At 38.8% G+C, this 24,246-nt stretch overlaps 1 protein-coding gene across 6 annotated transcripts in view; it reads left to right on the forward strand.

The window, feature by feature from the left end:
* Window positions 1-20,869, forward strand: part of TUSC3 (tumor suppressor candidate 3) — a 140,049-nt gene extending 119,180 nt beyond the window's left edge. For 2 of the 6 annotated variants that reach the window (XR_012064485.1, XM_006198036.4), the window contains 3 exons: window positions 4,661-4,735; window positions 7,981-8,071; window positions 20,575-20,869. Coding sequence is in view for 5 of the 6 variants with exons in the window: in XM_006198036.4 (XP_006198098.1) it covers window positions 4,661-4,735; window positions 7,981-8,071; window positions 20,575-20,590 (182 nt within the window). In the remaining variant the exon portion in view is untranslated. Of the gene's footprint in view, window positions 1-4,660; window positions 4,736-7,980; window positions 8,072-14,570; window positions 14,634-20,574 lie in introns of all 6 variants that reach the window. The other 4 variants (XM_015249394.3, XM_072950368.1, XM_072950371.1 and 1 more) reach the window with 4 other exon arrangements.
* The last annotated feature ends 3,377 nt before the right edge of the window (window positions 20,870-24,246 follow it).

Genomic DNA, 24,246 nt, shown 5'->3' on the forward strand with positions numbered 1-24,246 from the left:
TATTGTTTGTTTTTAGAGAGATGAAATTACATTGTTTATGTACATGTTCACTTGACATAAAATTATTTTTATGCTTAGCATAAAGATATAGATTATGTTAAAATAGATTTAGCTATTTTGTTCCTCCCACACTCTTTTCATCTAACCCTCTGTTATCATCCTACTTCATTTCTTCTGGGTTTTTGTTTGTTTGTTTGCAGCTTTCAGTCACAGGCTTTGTGACTTCGCATAACTTATCCGGACCTCTCTGGCAGCTTCAGTTTCCTTATTTGTAAACTGAGGACAACAATGGTACCTGCATCAAAGAGTAGTTAGTACTAGATGGGACAGTGAACAAAGTTTTTATCCTTTTGGGCTAACACTGTAGTGACAAGAAAAAGACAGTAAGTAAATTTAAAAGACACAGGATCTACAATTTCTTTCAAAAACAATGTTATAGAGAAAAACAGAGCAGGATGAAGGAAGCAGAGAGTTCATAGGAGGCTTCTCTGATGTTTGAACAGAAACCTGAAGGAAGTGAGGGAGTGAGTTGTGTGTATATTGCGGGGGAAGAGCATTCAAGCAGGAGAATAGCAAGTGCAAAGATCCTGAGGCAGAGGGGTTTCTCTTGGAGAAATACCAAGGACAGGGATAAGAGCAAACACGGGCAGAGAAGTATAGGCAGTGGGTCAGGATATGAATCAGGTTCAGCCTTGAGGCCATTTGAGTTCCTTTGATTTTACTTGGTGAGGTAAAAAGCTATCAGAGTGCTTTAAGGAGAAGGATGACACTACCCAATTTACTTTTAAGATATTAGAAATCTGTCCATATTACCTAAAGCATCTGCAGATTCAGTGCAATCCCAATCAAAACACTAAACTAGAACACAAAGAACTAGAACAAGTAACACTAGAATTTGTATGGACCCTGATTAGCCAAAGCAATCTTGAGAAAGAAGAACAAGGCTGGAGGTATCATGTGCTCTGGTTTGAAAGCATCTTACAAAGCTACAGTAATCAAAACAGTATGGCACGAGCACAAAAAGAGACACATGGATTGATGGACCAGACAGCCCAGAAATAAACCCATGCACCTACGGTGAATTAATCTACAACAAAGGAGGCAAGAATATACAATGGGGAAAATACAGACTCTTAAATAAATCACGTTGGAAAACTGGACAACTACATGCAAAAGAATGAAACGTAACCACTTTCTCACACCATTTACAAAAATAAACTCAAAATGGATTAAAGACTTAAAAGTAAGACTTGCAACCATAAACTTCCTAGAAGAAAACGTGAAACCGTAAGACTCCTAGAAGAACACAGACAGTAGACTCTGAAATTCATCTTAGCAATACATATGTATTTTTTTATGTCTCCTCAGGCAAGGGAAACAGAAGCAAAGATAAATAAGTAGGACTACATCATCCTAAAAAGCCTTTGCACAGCGAAAGAAACCATCAACAAAGCAAAAACGTAGCCTACTGAATTGCAAATGATGTATGCAGGAAGAGGTCAATACCCAAAATACACAAAGAAATCAAACAACTCAGTATCAGAAAACAACCCAATTTAAAAAAATGGGCAGAGAACTTGAATATGACATTCTTCTAAGGAAAACATATAGATGGCCAACAGACATACGAAAACACTCCACATCACTAATTGTCAGAGAAATGCAAATAAAAACCGCAGTAAGCTACAACATCACACCTGTCAGAAAGGCTGTCATCAAAAGGACGTCAAATACTAAGTGTTGGTGAGGATGTGAAGAAAACGGAACTCCCACGCACCGTTGGTGGGAATCTCATTTCGTGCAGCCGCTGCGGAAAACAGCATAGAAGTTACTCAAAAAAAAAAAATTAAAAATAGAACCACAGTATGATTCAGCAATTTTAATTCTGGATATTTACCCAAAGAAAACAAAAACACTAAGTCAGAAAGATACATGCACCCTTATGTTCATTGCAGCATTACTTCCGATAGTCAAGATACGGAAGCAACCAAAGTGTCCGTTGATGGATGAATGGAGTGAGAAGATACATACAATGGCATTATTACCCAACCGTCAAAAAAGAGAGATCTTGCCATTTGCAACAACATGGACGGATCTAAAGGCTATCATGCTAAGTGAAATAAGTCAGAGAAAGACCAATATCGTATGATCTCACTTTATATGAAGAATCTAAAAAACGAACCAAAAAAGACACAGATACAGCGAACAGGGTGGTTGCCAGAGGGGAGGTGGGCAAGGGATTGGGCAATATAGGTGAAGGGGTTAAGAGGTACAGACTCACAATGGTGAAGCAAATTCATCATGTGGACGTAGTAGATACCACGAGGAACACAGCTGCTAATACTGTAATAACTCTCTATGGGACAGATGGTTACTGGACTTACGATGATGATCACGTCCTAACGTATTTACATGTCCAATCACTATGTTGTACACCTGAAACTGACGCATATTATACGTCATTTCAGTTAAAAAAATAAAAGCTAGAGAAAGTTTTTAAGACTTAGGGGTAGGAATTAATTTCATAAGCAAGAAATAATAACCAAAGCTCATAAAGGAAAAGAATAATAATTTTGGCCAATTAAAATGAAAACCTTCTGCATAACTAAGCAATTTAAAAGACAAGTAGAGGAATATATATGCAACAGCTCAATCAATTCATATCCAGAAAAAAATGAATCCTGTAAGTTACTAAGAAAAGGCAAATATGCTTGTGGAAAAATGGGCAAAAAAATAAATAAGCAGTCTACATACGGAAGATTAAACTAAAAAAAAAAGGAATTAACATACCAAAAGATACTGAAGACTCAGTATTAGTACACATCCCACTCAACAGCTCAATAAAATCAATAGTTTGGCAACACTGTGCTGGTGCAATGTAAGAAAAATGGAAACTCTTAACACTGCTTGGTTCAGAGAGTAGAATCCTACCTAGTAAATTTGAAAATACACATACCCAGCCTCTCAAAAGCTCTGCCTCTAGGTGTAGACCCTGGAAAAAATATTACACATGTACTTACAAAAAGATCTTCTTTGCGGGAATATCTGTAATAGCAAACATTTGGAAACAAATTTCCCATCAGGAAGATGAAGCAATAATATTCAGTATACTCTTACGAAAATGTTACGTCTTGTCACAGTGCTGTTTGAATTTGTGTGACATTCAACAGCAATTCATGTGAGAAGCATGTTGGTCACAAAATTTTCAACATTGTAAGTTTACAGAGGGAGAGTAGTAAAAATGGTATGTGGTGTGAAGATACATTAACAGGGTTATGTTACACCTCAGTGACCATAATAAATACTTAATAAAATTTAGAGCATTTAGAATTAGACCTTTAAAATTTTTGCTTAATAAAATACATTTCTCCCTAAGCATGTCTATGTTTATGTGTGTTCATAAAACATACATATAATGTACATATGGGTAGATGTCTGTGTATATTCAGTTTTATCCTGGGAATATTTTAATGTGTGGCTTTACTCTCAAAATTTTAAAGCATTTAATTTTGGAAACCTTGCTTTCCCCAGAAATAAAAATAGTACCTTCCCCCTTCTGATTTTATTAAGGAATTTCAGAAGCTACTCTGCAGATAGTCATAAAATACATATTTGTTTTGTTTGTATTATCATTTAAAAACTTTATATTTTGAATAGTTCCAAATTATTTTCCTCATAGTTAAAATTAATCTAGAAGTCTGCATGAATTTTAATAGATCAAATATGTAAATTTAAATGTGTAAATTAGAATTTATACATGCATATAAAAGAGTGCTATCGGAGAAAGATGAAAGGAGAGTCCTCATTTAAGGACTTAATAAGTCCTTATTAAGAATCTCCATCAGTCATCTCAGTTTGCTCCAGAGAACTAAGTTAAGCAGGAATTCCCTATGTATCAGCAGTTTGACTGATACAAGCTTTTTTTTTTTTTAACCATTTTATTATTGGCAACATCCTATCACCAGGGACTCAAGGCAACCTGTATCAGTACATTATCCAAAATACCTTAAGAATAATGAATCCTTAAAGTGCACAAAGTAACGTACTACTAGTACAAAACATTCATTCTCCTGCACTGTCCTTTCAGGCCATCACTACATGATCAAAACTCAAATCATTTAATAATTATTTAAATTTCAGAGGTTTTCAAACCGTGTTATCATGGATTCCTCAAAGTTTAGTGGTAGCATATGGCAGATAAGTGCTTTGGGCAGGGGGCTGGTAGTGGCTTTTTCTCTTGAATACATTAGGCTTCCAACCACGGTCGGTTCCATGCTGAATATATTCCAGTTTTCTAGGATTGCCAATGAACTGTCATTCTAACTATAACTAGTGCGTATCTTTATATATAATGTGAAGTGTCACTGACTTTGAGTCCCTGTAACTCATATGCGCTATGGAAGTCCTGGAATTTAAGAGCATTTAGAATTAGACCTTTAAAATCTCACAAATTAAAGTTTTCAGTGTTATAGTTTGAAAATTAAGGCATACTGAAATACATAGAGTAGTAATTTTATATTCTGTAAAGAGTGAATTTTATTTACCTCTGTGTGCATTTGTAATTTAACCATTCTGGGGCAGACCACACCGTGTTCACATTCAGAAAAGTAATAGAGTTTATTTGCATCTATTTCTGCTGTTTCCTTGACAACTGCTACAGATGCTGCTATCACCATGGGGATGGTTCTTCTAAATGAAGCAGCAACATCCAAAGGAGATGTTGGGAAAAGACGGAGTAAGTCTCAGTGTTGGTGTTTCTGTAATTTTGTTTTAGTCTTAAGATTCATTTAAATCAAGTGGACATACATAAAAGTCCTTCGTAAACAAACTTGTACAGAAATGTTCTGGTTTGAAAACAGTTGTCGTGTTCCTCTTTTCTATCTCTTGGATGTGTGTGTGTGCACATACTTAAAAATATATTTCTTTCAAAATGGGATTGGGTGATTTTCTGTGGAATTGGATAGACAGGAGAGCCGGTATGCACCTTTGTCAGGCGTGTTCTGCCTGATCTCTGCTGAAGCTGGAGTCTCTGTAGTAATGTCCACCCGACAGGAAGAAGTGGAAAATTCTGTGTGCAGTCTTTGGAGAGCTTATTGGCAGATGGGATGTTGCCTCTGCCATGCAGTTCAGGGGTGCAGTCAGGGACTGACTCACAAGTTTTTGCATAGCTCTTGTACCCTGAAATATCACACCACCTTCCAGTTACCTCCAGACCGCCTTCTACCAACATTTAGAAAGGGGACAGCTCAGGATACCACCTCTTCCAGAGGTGGGCCAAGATTTACAACTCTACCAAGTCCCGGCATTAGGTTTTAAGCAAATTAACTGTTTTATCCTTTGACAGAACTGTTCCTTCTCAGAGAGTTGTAGAAAAGGAATACATTTTGATAAAGTAACATTTTTGGCAGGAAAAGAGAAAATCACATGGGAAAAATCTTCTGCCTTGGGGAGCATAGGTTAGCAAAGGACAGAGAGCCTCACAGTCAGTATTTTGTGCAACAGACCTTTTCGTAATTGGTATCAAGTCCTTATGTGACTGTATGATTATGCCTCCACAAATCTATAATTAGATTTTTTTCTCAATTTGCTTTCCATTTCTGAACCCTTTTAAAAACTCACAGTTTATGAGCGAGGAGCATAGGCATCTGGAAAACACTGATAATCTATTAATAAGTTTAAAATAAAAATCCAAACTTCTTTATGAGAATTTTAGCCAGAGTGATAGATAAATAAATTGGAGTGATTTCTAAACGCGTAGTTGTCTGAAGTGCCGACATGTTTTGGATGTAGTTAATACAGTTTGGTTTACCCTGTTTTCCCATGATGCCATCTGCCCACCGTTGTGAAGAAACTACCGAAGCATGAACGAGTTACTTTGCTAATCACTGTTCAGAACATCTTTTTATATCTTTTGAATAAAAATGTGGTGTTCTTGGGAGTGAGAAATAATATTGATAAGGACAAATTCTTATGTGATTAGATATATATCATATATCCTGTCATTTTAGAGTAGTAAGAAATATGTAGTAATTTTTAAACCTCATGTCTACATTACTGAGTTTATAAAATCACTACTTCCAACTTCTATCTTAGTAGATTTACATATATATATAAAATCACGCCAACCCCCACATGCTGCCCATTTATTTATTCATATGTGTGTAAAGAGGTGAGTAATGGGAAATATATTTTTAAATTATTCCCTTTTGATTCTAATGGGATTTTTATTTTTGATACAAGTACTATGATTACTGTTTTATTTGATCATCTGTAAACAAACAAGGCTACTGAAAGTGGCAAAGGGAGTGAAAAGAATTCAGCTTTTGAAGAAAAAGAGGAAAGGAAGAAGTACTTAATAAAAAAATACCAAATGCAGGGCGGTATACAGTCAAGCATTGCGTGATGAAGGCGCGGTTTAGTAAGCATCTTGTAAGCAAAGTTGCAGTGTCTAGTGGCTGGTCTCTGGCTGTCATACTTGGATGTTCTACAATTTAAGGGGGAAAAAAGTGGTTTTTTTCCTTTTGCAGCATTCAGCACCCTGTTTTTTGCTTTATTTTCTGCCAACTTCATTTGAAGTTCAAGTGCGTAAGTGTCATCTGAAATGAAATGTCATCAAGGCTGCAACTGAATGCTATTAAGCACTTACGACTTTCCACAATTTGTTCTCAAAACTGAGAGAATAGTATTCCTATAGAGTTGCAGGAAAACTGAGATTTTTAGACCGTGGTTTGACAATGCCTTATCTACGCCCTGATTTCCAGGATTGCATTTAAGCCTGGTCTAATTTTTATCTGAGATTCATTTTTTAAAATCACATTCATCACTATAGAAGCATACAGAACTGTTCCGTTTTCCTTGTTTTCTTCTGCCTTAGTGTGTTTAATCTCTTTTGTCTTCCCTTTTTTTTAAATAATTATTTTAGATATTTCAGTGTTTTTAAAGAATTCACAAATGAAAGGGTATAAGTATTGTGCAAATGTTTTATTCTTAAGAAACATTTATGTATTTCTTATCAAGAACTAATTTCTACTTATTTACAGAACAGATTCAAATAAATTTCAGGTTCCCCAACTATTATGTTTTTTCCCCTAAACATACCTGCATTGAATTGGCTCATTTTCAAGCATTTAAATTCTAAGAACATGTTCATATGTATTTCACTAATAGGAATAAATCTTAATTAGCCAATATTTGCATATTTTTATTATATATTATATATATTTTGTCAGTCATGTATTTCAGAGTAAAAACTTTCTAACAGAAAAAAAAAAAATGTAATTTCCCTACTGTCAACTTGCCTTGGGCCAAGTAATATTGAAACCCTAGACCACAGCACACGGTACAGTAACATACACCTTGGGTTCCTTTGTAAAGCAAACAGTAGTATTTTGACACAAACACCAACTATTTAGGGAGATTTTCTTCCCTTTGACTCCCACAGAATCCATATTTCCTCACCCCCGAGCTTCTATCCCTAACCTTCGGTGTGCTGGGATCAATTACTGTTTTTAAGCAACAGGCTTTTTACTAAGGCAATAATCTAAAATTATATTCCGTTGTAAATATTGCATGGCATCTGAAAAGCATGAAGTTCTGTCGAGCATTCTAATAACGCAGATGTCTCTGCTAGGCCAGCCAGGACTTCAGAGGGCGGGGCTGGTCGCCTTGTTTGTGGTTTATCGCTCATTCTGTTGTGTTGTGTTTTGATGCCCCTGGCGGCGTTTTGGTACTTGTAGGAATTCTCTCAGAGAAGAAAACCACCAGAAGACTTAGATCAGTCACTTTTGTTGTTTCCATACCCCAAATTGTACATTTTCATTGAGAAGAATGTGGAAAATAATGCTTGTCTGGTTTGTTGTACCTGTGTGTGCCTTGAACTTTTCCATGTAAGTATGCCGTAATTCATTGAATGCATTTAAAAAATACGAACCTTCGGGCTGCCGGTGTCCAGACACTGACGGTGTTTCTGTCTCTCCCCAGTCATTTGTCTGGTGGGACTGGGCCTGGTGGTCTTCTTCTTCAGTTTTCTACTTTCCATATTTCGTTCCAAGTACCACGGCTACCCTTACAGGTAATATCATTACACTAATGTGAATGCTTTTGTTTGTAACTAATAGAATAAACAATGCCAATGGTTAATAAAAACTGTTTAAGGATTAACATCAAGTAGCTAACTTATTTGCCAGGTGATGTTAAATTCAGTTAAGCAAGTTTTTGAGCACCTGCCATGTGGTCAGCATAGACTGCATAAAGGAGATGCAAAGTGTGGGCCCAGTTCCCAAGCAGCGTACAGCTTCATGTAGAGCTGCCTGTTATATGTATGTCTTCCATGTGCATCTACATATAACAAGATGTTCAGTATATAATGCATGTATTATATATTCATTTATATAACAAGATATATAATGTATATATACACATACACAGAATAAGATGTGTATTATATATACATACACATGACAAGATGTGTTTTAAACACTGTGGAATTTATGAATTTTTTTTTCTTCTCTTGGTTTGCCTATCCATCATGATTTTTACTTCATTTGCGAAGTTTTTTTTCTCATATAATCTACTGCTCAGTGTCTAATGAACTTCACATCATCTTTTGAACTCTGCAAAGTTCTAGCTTCTTCAAATAAGAAAGGCCAACTTGAAAGGGAAAATTAAATGATAAAATAATCTCCGGCCACTAGAAGTTGTCATAATGAAGATCTGATAAGATTTTCACCAGTATATTTTCGTAACTGAGCATGGGAAGATGCTGAAAATTCAGTCCAAAGCGATCTAATAACCGAACTATAATTTTACTAAAGCACAGTACAGTTGATGTGCCCGATGATGGTTATCGGGGTCACGAATTCGGCATAGGTTTCGTTCTTGAGCACATTTCTCCCATAGCTCCTCGCAGAGGAATGAACATTCCACTGCTGTTTCCCTGCGGAGTCCTTCTAGTAGCTCCACCCATCCTTCTCTCTAATGAAGGAGTAAAGGTCCTGTATTTCCCTTCTCAGAGATTTTGGCAACTCTTTAGAACTAGTGATATGTTGATGGAAGAATAAAATCTCATACCATTCTTTTGCACATGAAATGAGCAAGTATTTTAAGAGGACGTTTCTATGTAGCTGACGGCGGCAATGAACAGCTTAATCTGGGGCACAAACTAACCCTGTGGCAGGGAGATCTGATTATATGGGCTTGCAATGGAAGAATAAGGCTCCTCAACCCCGCCTATGATCTCGTGGGCAGAGGCACATTAACAGTTCTCCTCTTCCCTCACCAATTAGAAATACATATACAAAAGGGAGTGAAAGAAATGTGAGCATCCGATCTGAGCTGTGGGACCATCTGCCTTTAGTCCTGCCTACAGTGTAAGTGAAGTTTTAAAAACATTAGTTCTGAGTATGAGAGTTGTAAGAAAAGCAAGTCAAGTCTCCAGTTTGATTTTCTCCTTGACGTTGGCTGGCGGTCTAATTTTGGTTTTGAAAATGTGAAGTCAGGCTAATCAGATCCAAAATTAAATATGCCCAAGAAAGATGAAATGTATGTTTCTCCTTTTCCCCCTACTCTAAGATTGAGAGTCACAGTTCTGTGTGATTGGAGTCTTAGTCTGACTTGCAGGTGTTCTATTAATGGCATCTGTAAAACTATTTCTCTTAAGTTTTATTCAGGGTGCCAAAAAGCATGGAAGAATCCAATATACAGCCTTTACAATGTGTCAGTAAAAGGTGTCTGACAGGTGAAGTACAGGAAGGGATGTTGTGAGATTCTTAAAACCTGTTTAGTTGACAGAAAAGGGGGGAGGTCAGGAGCACATTGCAGCTCTCCATGTCTAGCAGAGTGTCCCATCCAACCAGAGTGTCATAGATCATTCCCTGTCTAGGCTGTTCTCTGACACAGCAATGCAATGGCTAGGAACAGTAGAGAAAGTTTTCACTAGTTCCATACAGTAACGTTACATTTGACAGCACTACGTTCGTTATGACATGAAGAGTTTAAGTTTGTATTTCTTCCCCAAGAGGTGGCTGTCCCTGAGTATACAGACCGCTCATCCTCTGGTTCCTTACCCAGACCAGACACGCACGTCTCCTGGGAAGCTTTCCAAACACGTATTCAAGTCTCACCCTAGATGCACACAGCACACTCCGAACCAGAGTACACGCTTTATCTTTTATGAACGTAGCATCGGACGTTCCTGTTGTGTAACCAGTCCTGCTCCCTTGTCAAGGCCCCAGCGGGCTAAGCAAGGATGAGGCGGCCGCCAGCTGGCCCCATGGAGCTAGAAATGGACGTGAAATCTCTTGTAAGAAGTTAGAGGAAAATCATGCCCAAGACATTGTGAATATGAAATTTGACGTAGTTCAGATGAAAACCCCTAAGAAGGAGCTGCCAAGAAACAGAATCAAAACGGAGCCCACCAAAAAAAAAAAAAAAAAAACACACAAAAAAACCCCACAACAAAACAAAAAGAACCTTGGGACAGCGTTGTGCTGAAGGGGTGTGATGGGAGGCTCCAGGAACGTGCAGGTGGGAGCCTGGCTGCTCCCCTGCTCTCCAGGCTCGCCATCTCTGTGCTATCTGCTTGACGCAGCTGGCCAGCACCTCCACTGCCCCATTTAAATCATTCCTGTAGTTTAATCATCTCTTCCCCTATCACTTGAAAGCTTTCTAATCTCTCTGTAGTCTCCTGAGAACTTGTGTTTGTATCTGCTTTTCTGCATTCTGTCTTTTCCATGGATGCAGTGGTGAGTCGTTCATCGAGCTGTGAATCCTTGTGGCACTCACGCCTCTCCCCTCTCGGATCACTCAGCACTGTCAGGTGGATGGGGTATGTTTCTCTCACTACACTGACAGCATTCCTCTGAGCTAACAAAACACAGCAGAGGGAAGCATTAGGAACACCCAGTACCAGGTTCTCATTTGAAAATGTTTATCCTCTTACTCGTCTAATACGTGGATACATGCCAGGGTTCCCTTAGTACGAGAGATACTGCTTCAGGGTTTGTTTTTAATCCATTGCATCATTTTCCTTCAGAATAAGGGTTTTTTCCCCCCAGAAATTGTATCAGTTCTCTTATGAATGATTCTGGTAAATAAATAGATGATTAACATCAAGAGCAACTGTTGGAACAAGGACTGGAGAGAGTAGACACCAGAGATTTGGATAAATCCTGAGCTAAGTTTTAAAACCTTGGTAGTATAGTGGAAATATGTATCTTCCAACTAGTTCGCTGGAGAAAACGGGATGGCAAAAGGCCGAGTGAGAGAGGGAATGAATGAAAGGAAGACAGAAATAATTCTGGGAATAGTTGAAAGGTGAGATGTTTAAAAAAAAAGAGAGAGAAAGACCTTTTCTCACTGAATTCTGTGGGAGAAGCTTGGTCAGTTACGAACATAATACCATGTTCTATGAAGGAACACTGGGCATTCCCAAAAGCACGTGTCTGGCACCAGCATGGTAGTCCTCGATCAAAAATAAGACACACCAACCTTGCTGTTACCGAACAAAGGTAGCATGTAGGTCGAGATACTGGAGCCCTGCAAAGCAGATTCCAGAAGCTGTGCCCTGGCCCGAGTCCTGCTGAAAAGACCTGTGGACGTCCATCCCCACCATAATGAATCATTAGCCCTGGTGACCAAGAGCTGAATCAGCCCAATATCTTGTGCCACACGTACACTGAGGTAGGCTTGCCAGAAAAAGAATACGTCCCCGACCAAGACCCTGTCCTTCACTTTGAGATGAGCTGCTAGGGCCAGTCAACAGTTTTCTTCAAGAATAGAAACCCCTCTCACTTTGTACCCACTGGAGACAATACCTGTCCTTTGGATAAGGCTCAGGATGCCCCTCAGGGAAGACGCACACTTGAACAGAACAGCAGCTACCCCTTCACAAACACCTCCAGCCCGGGGCTCCGGCCCCAAGGCCAGCACGCTCTCTCGGGTGGTGTCTCCACCTTTGTCACCTCCATGTCTGTGTTTTACATTTTGGTGAATTGTAACTTTTGTACCAAGAAATACTGATGATACACAGAACTATGTCCAGAATTATCTTTAAACCAGTTTATTTCCTCACAGTTTTGAGTTCTGCCACCTTTTATTTCTACTATATAGAGCATTCTTTATGTTTTTCATTTTCATCTTAAACCTCACAAAATCTTAAACATTTATGCCCTTCAGATTTTCTCAGTAGTTCACACTGCTGTGTTTTTGATGTTGATGTTTGTGCTGTGGTTGAAGGGGTAAAAGTCTATGTTACATGTTTATCCTATCTCCTTAAGTCCTCCCCACATTTCTGTCTTAAGGGTTTTTTTTCTTACAGTATCAGTATGTTTCACGCCATCACTAAATTCTCCCAGATCATCTTCTAAGTGGCAATAAGCAAACTTTCCTCATTTAAATCCCTCATCTACTTGTTACTAGCTCTGGGACTTGGGGGAAGTTAAGTAACTTTTCTAACCCTTGGTTTTCTCATTTGTAAATAGGAAAAATTTTTAAAGACTTCAGCTTTTGTAAATCACTTACCACACTGCCTAGTACTAAGTAAACAGCACACAGTATTAGTTACTCAATAAATATTTGCTGCTAATTATTATTAATTCTGATACAAGTATTTTAAACATTTATATTAACTTTTCCTAAGTAGGATTTTTCATTACACTAAAGATTAAGTGACTTTTATATTTGCCTGATTCAGTTGGGTTTAAGAACAGATTTTCCCTGAACCTTTGATGAAATTATTTGGACTCTCAAATCCCTTGAAATTATCAGTGACATATCAAAGATTATTAAGAATTTTATCTAATTACCATCTGAGCCGTAGTTCAGAAAACAGTTTCATTCCAGTGGTAGCACTGAATTCACTTTGTATGTTAAATAAAGATTCACTTCAGGGCTCGTTCCATTTTCTAGGAGCAAAGTGGTCATGGTTGTACATGACAAATCTTCTCTTTGGAGTAATTACTTCCCACTGTTTTCCACACACACACTGACTCAAAAATGTTCTTGAAGAATTTTTCATGAAGATATTTATCATACATCAAGTGTCTACTATAGTGTAAAAAATTCTCTGCTCATTCTATCACTTTGCTTCCTGTGTACGACTGTAGTTGTCTGAAAGAGGTAGTATGTATGGTGTGATGGAAAAACACTATTAGAATCACAAGATCTGAGTGCAAATTCAGTATCTAATTCTGCATGTTAGTTAAGAACCCTGGCTTAACTCAGTCACATGATTATGAGTTTGAATCTTGCATTCTCTTTTCTCTAACTTTGGGATTTGGGGTTACTTCACCTGAGTCCTTTTTCCTTACCTTTAAGGTAGTGTTTTTACAGGGCTGGATAACTTAACTTTGTTAAGCCTGTTTCTTCGTCTGTAAACTTGGTAGAATACCTGTCTCAGAATTTTGTGGGGGTAAGTTATGTAATCAGATTTGTAGTGCTTGAAATGTAGTCAGTTCTCCATAAACAGTCGTGACTTCACCTACCTCTTGCCTTGTTAGCACCTGGTTATTCAGTAGTGATTCGCCAATTACATCTCTCGCTAAGTATTCATATACAGCTTTGTGTGATGAAATTCTTTTCATTCTAGAGTACTGGAAGGTATTTGAGTTGGTCCCTGAAAATACCTTTTTTTCCTGTCTCCAGAGTGCTGTGCACATAGTAGGTGCTCATCATATACTTGTTAATTGAATGTGTTTATTCAGAAATATCTTTTATTTATTCCTTATCTAAATGCACCAGGAACCATTAAGATAGAAACATAGTGGAGAGAAGAGTACTGGTTTGCCTCATTGCACAGCTCCCCAAGATGGAATTCACATCATGTGACACCCCGTGGGGTTGTGTTATTCCACACACCTAAAGTGGTGTGTGGAAATATTTCAGAAACCTGAAGTGTGAAGATACATACTGCAGCCTCAAAGTAGATCCTGAGCTGGCTGGCATCACACACACACAAGAAGAATAAAAATATAATTATGCTTACAATGGACGTAGAAACTATCTTCCATTGTCTTTAAAAGATACTTGTGATTGACGATGTACTTGGTTACTTTGAGAGATGATGAATTACAAAAAAGTGGGTCGGCATCCAGTAAGGGCAAGTACAGAGTAACAGCTAGCATGACAGACACTGAGAAAAGTACGATGATGAACATGCAGAGCCAGGCAGAGACGCCCAGGATGTGGAGTTTGTAGCAGCATCACGCCCACCTCCACATCGTACTTAGAGGTGGACCTTTCCTTGGTAGGGAAAGTACAAAACACAGCCTTGAGCTCTGCACACAGGAGACACAGAAACGGTGTGGGCATCAACCCACAATGTGTGTCACTGGTAAGAACTTCACTGGGGTTACCTTTGTCGTGCCTTTGAAGAATGCCAGGAAGGACCAGAGACTTAGAGATGGCTCAGACAAGAGCTGGAGTGTTGCACAGGCACCCTGTCTGTCTGTCCCCTGTGTTGTCTAGATAAAGAATACCGTGCTATATCTTGTAATAATGCTGTACAAATGGACATGGAATCTTAAGGACTATTTTCTCCATATTGTTGTATTTCACTGTGGTGTATTGGAAAGTGATCTGGACTTTGAGTGAGAAGATGTGATTTGGACCATGGCACTTTAAATCTGTAACCTCAGGCAAGTCTTTTAATCTTCTCTGAGCCTCAGTTTTCCTCATCTTTCAGATAACGACCATAGTATTTCTCTCACAAGTAAGACAAGGGGTAGCAAACCATGGGTTTACAAATGCAAGGTAACTTTTGAACTGTGAGATGTCATATTCCAGTCATATGCCATTGTACTTAGCTGCTACAGGGACAAGTTCTCAGATAAAAATTTCCAGCAGTAGACTTTGAGCCATGGAATTAACCACTGACAAATAGTATGTTTTTTAAAACAATAATATTCATATGCATGCATATGCCCTCCCGTTCAGAGTAATTCCATTTGGTTACTTCCGTTTTATTACTTTAGGGAGGAAAGCAGCACTAAACAGTTGACAGGAAAATATTTCATTCTGCCTAGGGAGAATGTGGTCGAATCCCTCACCCCACTAACAAACAACGTAAACCTCACAATCCAAAAGAATTCAAGTCTCCTAAACACGTACTAATTTTTTTTAAATCAAGACTTGATAATTCAGAAATAAATAAGGAACCTCTGTATAAATCCAAAGTCATTTTTGTAGAAAACTCAGAATTTTGATCTTGCACCGCACATGCCAGCCCCTCACACCTCAGAACACATGGTCTGTGCTGAGCAGACGCACAGACAGCCAGAGCAGACGCACAGCCAGCCAGCGAAGCTCCCGATGGTTACTTCCGTCGTGCAGATGAGACTGTCTGTCTGAGGCAGAGACGCCACCATCCAGCAGCCCCGCGAGCAGGGAAGGAGGGAAGCTCCTGTCATCTCCACATTCTGTTCCTTCCCGTCCCCCAGCCTCAGCCCGCAGGCCAGCTTTGTTCTTTTTCCCTCGGACCCAGTATCCAGGCCTCTGCCCAGGCCGAGTTACTAATAACAACAGCCACGTTATCCAGCTCTGACAGAGCGCCCCCCCAACCCCACCCCAGACTGTGTGCAGAAGCGGCCCCAGCAGGGCTCGCACTCGACAGCTGTTACCCTGCGTAACTACAGATACGAAACGTTTCCGTTCCCAGTGATCTTTCCCAGCTCCTAACAAAGTCCTGAATTTCTCTGAGCCTTTACTTTAGGTCACGTGCTTCAGATGTGACGACTTTTCTGGGTTCGATAATTTTCTGAGACAAAGAAGAGAGGCCCGGGGCTTTTGGCTCGAGAGACCTGGCTGACAGCCGTTCCATCTTTCTCTCTGCACCCCTCAGAACACTTACGAATACAAAGGTTAGAAAGTCCTGAGAACAGAGATCACTGAGTCCCACTCACTGCGAGGCCCGTGGAACGGGCGTGAGGTCAGCTAGTGGCCTGCCCGCGTTCTGAGTAGAGCCGAGGCTCCTGCTCCTCTCTGCACTTCTCTGGACACCAGGACAAAGTCGGAGCAGCGCTTTCTGTGAGACGGTGTGCCACGACGTCACCGTGAGGTCCCTCTGACTTTCCCCCCAGAAGTGAGAATATGAGACAAGGTCAGTGTGTCCAGCTGAGGGTCTCAGAGAGAGCTTAACCCCCTCCCAGTAGGACAGAATTCATTCATTCAAGAGTACCGTGTACACTGGAGAACAGACAGAGTCATTAATTCAAGAGAAGTCAAAACAAAACGAAATGCAAGCCACTATTTGGTGCCTATTCAGGTATTTCCCAGAAAGAGAAAAGGAAGAGACGTTTCACTTGTCATAGGGGTGTCCGGTGGTCACCCCATAACCAAATCCAGGCACCTCTCCTGCAACCCACCTCGCTTTGTCGGACTCTGGTTAACCAGCTCCTCTTGGACATTTATGCCCTGGATTTTGTCACGTGACACTCTTGCCCCTTCCTTCTTGCTCTTAGGCTACTTCTCAGGCTCAATGTACGTGTCGAATCCTGACCGTCCTCCTGAGATCTAGAACCAGACCTCAGCACCGCAGTACCACCTCCCCCGCAACTCCAAAGCCAGCCTCGCCTCTGCTCCAAACCTGGGTCTCCTCCTCTTACCCCCACTTTCCCTAAGACACTGTTATTCTCGTAACCCTACATTTAGGATTTAGGCCTCCATCACTTTCTATTCCTGTCTTGATTTCTGTACACAGTATCTTTTTTCAGACTGTCACCTGCCCTCCTAACTTCTCCCCCTGTATATAGTCGTTACCTTTGGTAAGCCATCACTTACTCTCCAGTAATGCAGAATTATTTTAAGATAAGCACAGATTATGCTGCTTCATTAAATTCTACTAATGACTGACCAGAAAGGAGAAAAGTTAACGCATGATCCTTCTAGAAGCTATAGCTAAACAAACTGACGAAAACTTCATAGTCCCAACACTCAGCTTGACAATATCAACAACAACAATTTGACTTTATATTTTGAACCAAGGGAAGGATTATATTAAAGTTTAGTTCCAACCATTGCTTGTTTGGTGCAGGGTTAGCAACCGCTGCCTGTGGCTGGATCCAGCCCACTGCCAGGCTATGTGCCGCAGAAACTAAGAATGGTTTTCACAGTTCTAAGTCATCAGGGAGAGGAAAGAAAAAAAAAAAAACAGGAATACGGTGACCTGTGAAAGTTACCTGCAGTTCAACTGTCAGTGTTCCTGAATAAGGTCCTGTGGGCACACAGCCAGACGCGGGCGCTTGAGTGTCATCTCTGGCGGCTTTGGCCCTGGAGCGGCCTAGTTTAGTGGTTTCAGCAGAGACCCACGGTCTGACATACTTACTTTCTGGCCTTCCGCGGAAAGCGTGCTGGCTCCTGGTTTGGCCGTATGGAACACAGCACGGTATTTTCTTCCCTTGTCTCCTTCGCTCAGCTCCTCTAGCTTAGGCTGTTCCCTCTTCATTTCTCTTGTTCTCAAAGTCAGCGTTTTCCTTTGTTTGCTTGGTTTTTAAATTGTTTTAAATTTTAATTTTAAATTTGCTATCCTGTCAAGTGCATCACCGTGTTGTACTGAATCGTATCCAGGTCTTTCCTCCAGAGAAGAGACACAATGGCCCCAACTTACCCATCATTCGCTGTCTCACAGCACCCTTCTGTTCATAATACTCTTCTACACAGTAGGTGATCAGGAAGTCTTTGTTGAATACTGACTGAAGCTGACTTTTGGGGGGCCTGAATTTGGAAGATAGCTATGACTTTATCCCATCTTTGCATACCCAAGGCCCCTCTGCAGCCCGGATTTGCTTTAAGCAATCATCAAGCTACGCAGAATAGGAGCAGTTGCATCCTTCAGGATGGGAGAAGGGAGAACTTCTGGGGCATATCTGGCTGGCCCTGTTCTTTATCTGATCTTCCTGGGTACCATTCAATACCCTTGCCGAGCAGCCTCCATCTTTAACTCAGGTAGCAGTCTGAGTTGACATATGCAGACATTCACTTGAGAATAAGCCAGCCACGGTAGCAGTCAGTGGTATGCGTACACAGGCTACTGTGAACTATAATGAGATTCATTCATGGCAGAGGGTAGAGAGAAGTCCAGACAGACGCTGCCTGTGCCACCCAAGACAGCTTCCCGTCTCTGGGCAAACAGATGGCAACATTGAAAAATAAAGTCTAAGAAAGAGTAATATAATTCAGTTCCTAGTATTCAACAGTTTTTAAATATGATACAAAAGCATTTTATGTGTTTTTATGATAAGCCTTATTAGGAAAGATCATGTCCAAACAGTATTAGAAGCATAAATCTGTAAGAACTGTTAGATGACACATTAAAATTGTTAGACAGGTACATGTGAAAAGAGGAAAAAAAAAACACATCAGACCCTGATAGATAGAAATGAGTGATGGGATCAATGTAAGACATTTGTCATACACCTGGACATTTATATAATGAAAATAAAAACAAGCATGAACTATAAAATGACTACCTAGAGAATAATAGTTTATACTTTTCTAAGAAACATTTTAAAATATTTGATACTTTTATGCAAGTGTTTCCAATTTCTTGAACAAGTACTTTTAACTATGAAAGAGCTTTTAATTATAAAATAGGTAGTTAGTACTCTGCTAGATTTATCCTCTACTGTAGTACAATAGCACAAGCAGCAGTTCACGATTACATATGTATTTGTCACTTCATGATATATCAACCAAAGATTGCTGTAACAGGGTTTTGTTTTTTTTTTTTTTTTAAGTATTTTGGTTTGAAACAAAACCCTGACATTAACCAACAGCTTGGTGACTAAGGAGTCTCAGTCTATTTCAATAATAGGAAAATATAAAGATCCTTTTACTCTGTGAGTGTAACATATAAAAGTCAAAGAACCTTTTTCACCTTTCCAGCACCAAAAAGTTAGGAAGTCTAAAATGATCATAGAGGGTCATATTACTACCCTTGCTTTTATGGTGGTAATATTTTTAGCAATGCCAAAAAGTGATCTTTCGTTCCTTATAGCTTGAAATGTTTGGCCTACTGCTTTAAGAACTATAAAATCTGTTTTTTATAAGTTCTAATTATTTCAACTTTAATTACATTAAATATTATATGATCAAGTTTTTTATTGTTGTTGTTGTTTTTTATGTTAACCCTCATCCTTCAGCTAGGTTTATCTTCAGGGCAGTGTTATAACTGAAGACAGAGAATGCCAAAGCATGCATCTGCTCAGGATGCTTCTATCTACTTCCCATCACTGGTGTTAAGGATGACATGGACTGAGCAGCACCTCTGTCTTACTGCTCTGAGTTTTCCTGCTGACATTCTTCATGGCAGTAGTCACCCTTGCAGTACACTTAAGTCACAACTTAGCTTTAAAAATAGAAGCGTCTTGTTACGTCTAGATATCAGCACATGATTTCTGTCTTTCAGTAATTCCTCAGAAGCAGATACATAGTTTATTTTGTATTGCATAATTACTTTATTATATGATATAAATTAAAATATAGATGACATATTTTAAATATGTGTATAAGTATTTTATATACTGCTCTATCATATACTCTAAATATATATTTCCTTTAAGCATACAGCATCACCAGGATTACAGAGTATCAACACTGACAAGGGCTTTGGAGATCGTGCAAAACAAGTGTTCTTTTCACTAATGAGGAAACCGAGGTTCAGAAAGACGAAGTAACATGCTTAGGATATTATAATTTAAACAGCCAAATATTAAACTTAATAGTTTGAACAGTTTTCTAGCTACATGGCTTGTCAAATTTAATAACCATTAAATTTCACTTTTTGTCTTTAGTTAAAAATTGGTTTGTCTCTGGTAGTCCTAAAGTTATGTTGTCAAGACCTTAAAAAAAAAAAAAAACCAAAAAACTTACTGCATGTGAGCAGAAAGGTACAAATATCAAACAAAAGCTTAATGTTATTTAAATTGACTGAAACGATTTTTACAAACTTCAATAAATTTCTGTTCATGGATTAAAGTTTTGCTTAGGGAGGTTAAGAAAGGAAAAGTAGTTACCTCTTACTTATTTCTGTATGTACAAACATCTACTTGTTTCATCAGAATTTGATGACATTTTAAATTATGATTTATGATACATTCTTTTTAGCTATTCAATATAGTAAAGTATAAATTTTTTTTAAAATCAAGTGTTTAGTAATTTTAAGTAAATGAGTTATAGATTAAATAATGCACAAAAATATTTTGTTTAGGGCATTGAAATGACCCACTCCAAATATTTGTTTCAGTCCATTCCCTCCTTTTCCCCTCCATTGTCAGTTTAAATGCTAATTGAACTAATGGTCTAGCCAGCAATTAGAATGGCTTAAAGAAACTACCCAGACTTAAACACAGCAAGTTCAAGTTCTTTCAGCACCTTCTTCTACCCTTGACCTATTCTCACCAAAGCCTGATCCCATCACAGGAACTAGTTCAGAGAAATTGCCCTGATATAAAAATTAGAATGAGGTAAATTAATGTTATCTATGACACTTTTATTTTATATATACATGTACTGATTTAGAATGGAATAAAAAGCATATTGTGTTTTCCTTATTTTCAGCATGTAATTTTCTTTCTTTTTCAGCTTTTTAATTAAATGAAGCCAAGTGGGATTTGCATAAAGTGAATGTTTACCATGAAGATAAAGTGTTCCTGACATACTGGTTTGAATTCTTGAGTTCATTTCCTTGCTCACTGTGATAATCCAGCTTATTCCTGTATCATTTTTTAAAATGTAAGTTTTCCTGGGAAACTTAATGTATAGAAGTGGATGGTTGAATTTAATATGGAAAGAACAGAGGAAACACTGAAGTGTTTTTCAAGCTTATTATATTCAGTGTATGCTATAGGACTGAAATAAATGACAGTGTAATTATGAATTCATGTTTTAAAACTGTTCTCTCATTATTAAAGAAAACTCCAATGTTAGTAAGGGAAAACTATGAAATGTATCTTCAGCAATTCTTGGGGCTGTACAGAGTTAAGGTGTATGCATGAAAATATGTCATGTACTGAACAATTATACCTACTGCAGTCTCAGTATAAAGGACGTGTATGGTTACAAATAGTGTTTTGTTCTTATTGATGGTAACCAGGTAACAGAGACAGGACAGGAGCTGGATGCACAGTGCTTGGATGCCTGCCCTGGGAAACAGAGGTTCTTCCCAGGATGTGACCTAAAGCTAGCATGACTAAATCAACCTACTGCAAAGGCGTCAGGCAAAGGAAGTGACACACCACAACTAGGAATTATATTCTCTCACTTTGCAATTGTCACCCAAGAATCCAAACGTACAAACCACAGAACTAACCCGCTACGGCCATTTCCCGCTTGTGTTTTATGGAAGAAGCTAGCCATCAAAACCTTATTCCCTGAATCTAGAAAGAGATTAGTTATCCTAATACGAGCAAGTGACTCGGTGAAGCTTTCTTGAAAATCAAATACAGGCGTATAACCACTGTTATGTTTGTATATCCTGTTTTAGTTCATGAAGCATCTGCCCGTACGTTATGGTATTTTTTTCTGAACAACAATCTGTAAATTAGATGGAAATTTTGATAGGAAATGTAAATCTCTCTGACTTACTCAAGTACCAGAAGATGAAACCCCCCCCAAAAAAAGAAAAAGGTGGAGCTTGTAACTGGGCTTTCAGACTTTCAAACCTCAATTTTTATTGTTTGTGGTGCTACCTAAGGAGGATTTAGAAACACACTTATTTAATCAGCTCGATTCATTTTTTTTAGGCTTTGTTGTCTAATTTTCATTAAGATCGGAGCAAGAGACCATGAGAACTTAGTTGAGAGTTCCAGCTGCATCGTCTCAGAACAGGAACCAGCTGCATATCCACTGCGTTTACCCATTTTGCACCTAGGGAGTCCACTAAGGAAAGAAACATAAAAGCCCACAGGGGCATGTGAAGTTAAACCCCAGGGCAGTGTGTGTGCTGGCGGGAAGCTGTCTTTTCAAAACATGATTATATTCAGCAAAAATTGCCAGGTAATTCTTAACTATGTTAACCTTATCACATTTACAGTTATTAATAATCACATCAATTCCCCTAGTTTCTGTCCAAAGACTGATGACTTTAGTACTGGAATGGCATTTATGGAAAAGCAGTAAGTGATCATAAGACTTCGTTTAATGCCTAACCTATGTAGCATTTCAACCATAAAACCTTAATCTATTGCGTATTTTTACATTTTCTCAAGTTCACTCACAACAAATATTAAAATTGGGGTCTGGGGCCAAATTTTACATCGAGTAAATGTTTTATTAAGTATAATCACTTTTGTTTGTCCCTTTAAGACTCAAAATTCTTATCAGCAACACACATCTGAACTCTGTAAAGCCCAGTAGTGTTCAAGCATGGTCAGAGTCAGAAAGTTCTCAGGCACCGAGACTCAGGGAAGGAGGATCTCCCTATCCCACCTGTAGTATGTACCTTCCTCTCATTAAATACATGCCAACTACGAAAACAATTCCAGAATTACAAACTTTTAATGAGCTGTTGTTTCTCTATAGACATTTACTGCATTAGGGACGGGGAAAAACTGCCCTAAGATAGATCGTTACTGGAAAGCACTACAGCAGAACTACAAGGAGTGGCTCGAGTGTAGTTTGTTTTCAGAGTGTATCATGTGGAAAACCACACAGCTAATACATGATAGCTTTCCCTCTGCCAAACAATCTAAATTAGAAAGTTAGTTTGAGTGTTGGTAGGTTATATCCTCTAACATCACTTCAGCTAGATTCACTATATTGAAGACCCCCTAAAAAACTGATTGTATGTTTAACAGTCTCCAGTTAGAGTAAGAAGAATCACTCTCCTACTCAGTTAAAGAGGAAAATCGTAATATGAAATTCCATCTAAAGGAGGCTAACTGATAAAAATACCTGATAAATAAATACTGATGCTCAGCACACTGTTCCTGGCATGAGATACTCACATGAGTAAGCCCAGCAGTGCTGTGTGTTTACTGTATTTTTTTTCCCCACGTAAAATAATATCCTTGTCAATTACAGTTCAGCAAGCATGGTGATCTGGGGTGATCAGACCTTGTAACCATAGAGCTTGACAAGTATCTGCTTTCTTGCTGTTATGAGAACTTCCCTAAGGATAGATGAAGGGAGTGGTTACTCTAAGTAAGGAACAGCACGTCACTGAGATCAAAGACATTAAACATTGTGTTTTAAGAAGACTGGTGACAGGAGCAAGCACATTAGCTAGAGCATCAAGGGACAGAACATTTGAATTGACTCCTGGAAACTTAATGTTCCTCAGAGTCCGCAGGGTTCAGCAAGTTTAAAATCTTAAAACAAGATGGTTTTCAGACTCCAGCAGGAAGCTGTACAGGGTCAGACCAATAACGAACCTAATAGTAATTTTTCTAGTAGTAGGAAAAGGGTGAGCATAGTTGCTGGTCACTCAAAGGATTCAAGTATGTGCCTGTCAGCCCCCAAATGTTCTTACATAATTCATAAGCATCTGTCATTTTTAAAATTTATTCACCCTTTTTTAATCTTCTTATATGGTAATGTTTATACAACTAGAGTCTTAAATATACAAAGTTTTAATTAAGGATCACACATTCATACTATAAAATCATGTCCCATTCACCCACATGTTAGTGCGTCTACTTCCATTAAAAATATGCACCTGTCAATGAAAATGGCAGAATGAGAAATTCTAGGGACCTGTGCCCTTCATAGAAGCACTAGAAAAATGAAAAAAACTGGCAGAAATCAATTCCATTGGAAGTCTACAAAACAGTGGAAGGTTTACAGCAACCACATAAATGCTGAAAAACAAAATCGAAAAACCTGAAACCCAGAAGGCTAGCTTAATGGCATTTCATCTTATTCTTCCTCCAGCCTCCTGCTAAGAAGTTAGGTGAAACAAAAGAGGCTACATACAGAAGCCGTTTCTGTAAAACACTGAAAGGTAAATGAATATGCTGCTCTCTGGGCAAAAGATAATGGTTGGAACAAACAAACAATAGACACACAGCTGAAAGCCTGGTGGGGGTGGAACTAGGGAGTGAAGTACTTTGGGGAATAATGGCTTTGAAAAGCTCCCACGTATTCCAAGGACTCTAACAGGATGTGCCAATAACCCAGGGCAGGTGCATCCTTATAAAAGATCTGAGAAGACTAAGAGCTTTTACCTCTTGCTGATCTTTACACTCAAGCCCGAGCAGAAAGTGCAGGCTAAAGCAGAGATGGAAACACCCCAGGTAAGTTGAAGTGGCTCAGCAA

Source organism: Vicugna pacos, chromosome 26 (genome assembly GCF_048564905.1).
Source record: "Vicugna pacos chromosome 26, VicPac4, whole genome shotgun sequence".
NCBI classification, from domain to species: domain Eukaryota; kingdom Metazoa; phylum Chordata; class Mammalia; order Artiodactyla; family Camelidae; genus Vicugna; species Vicugna pacos.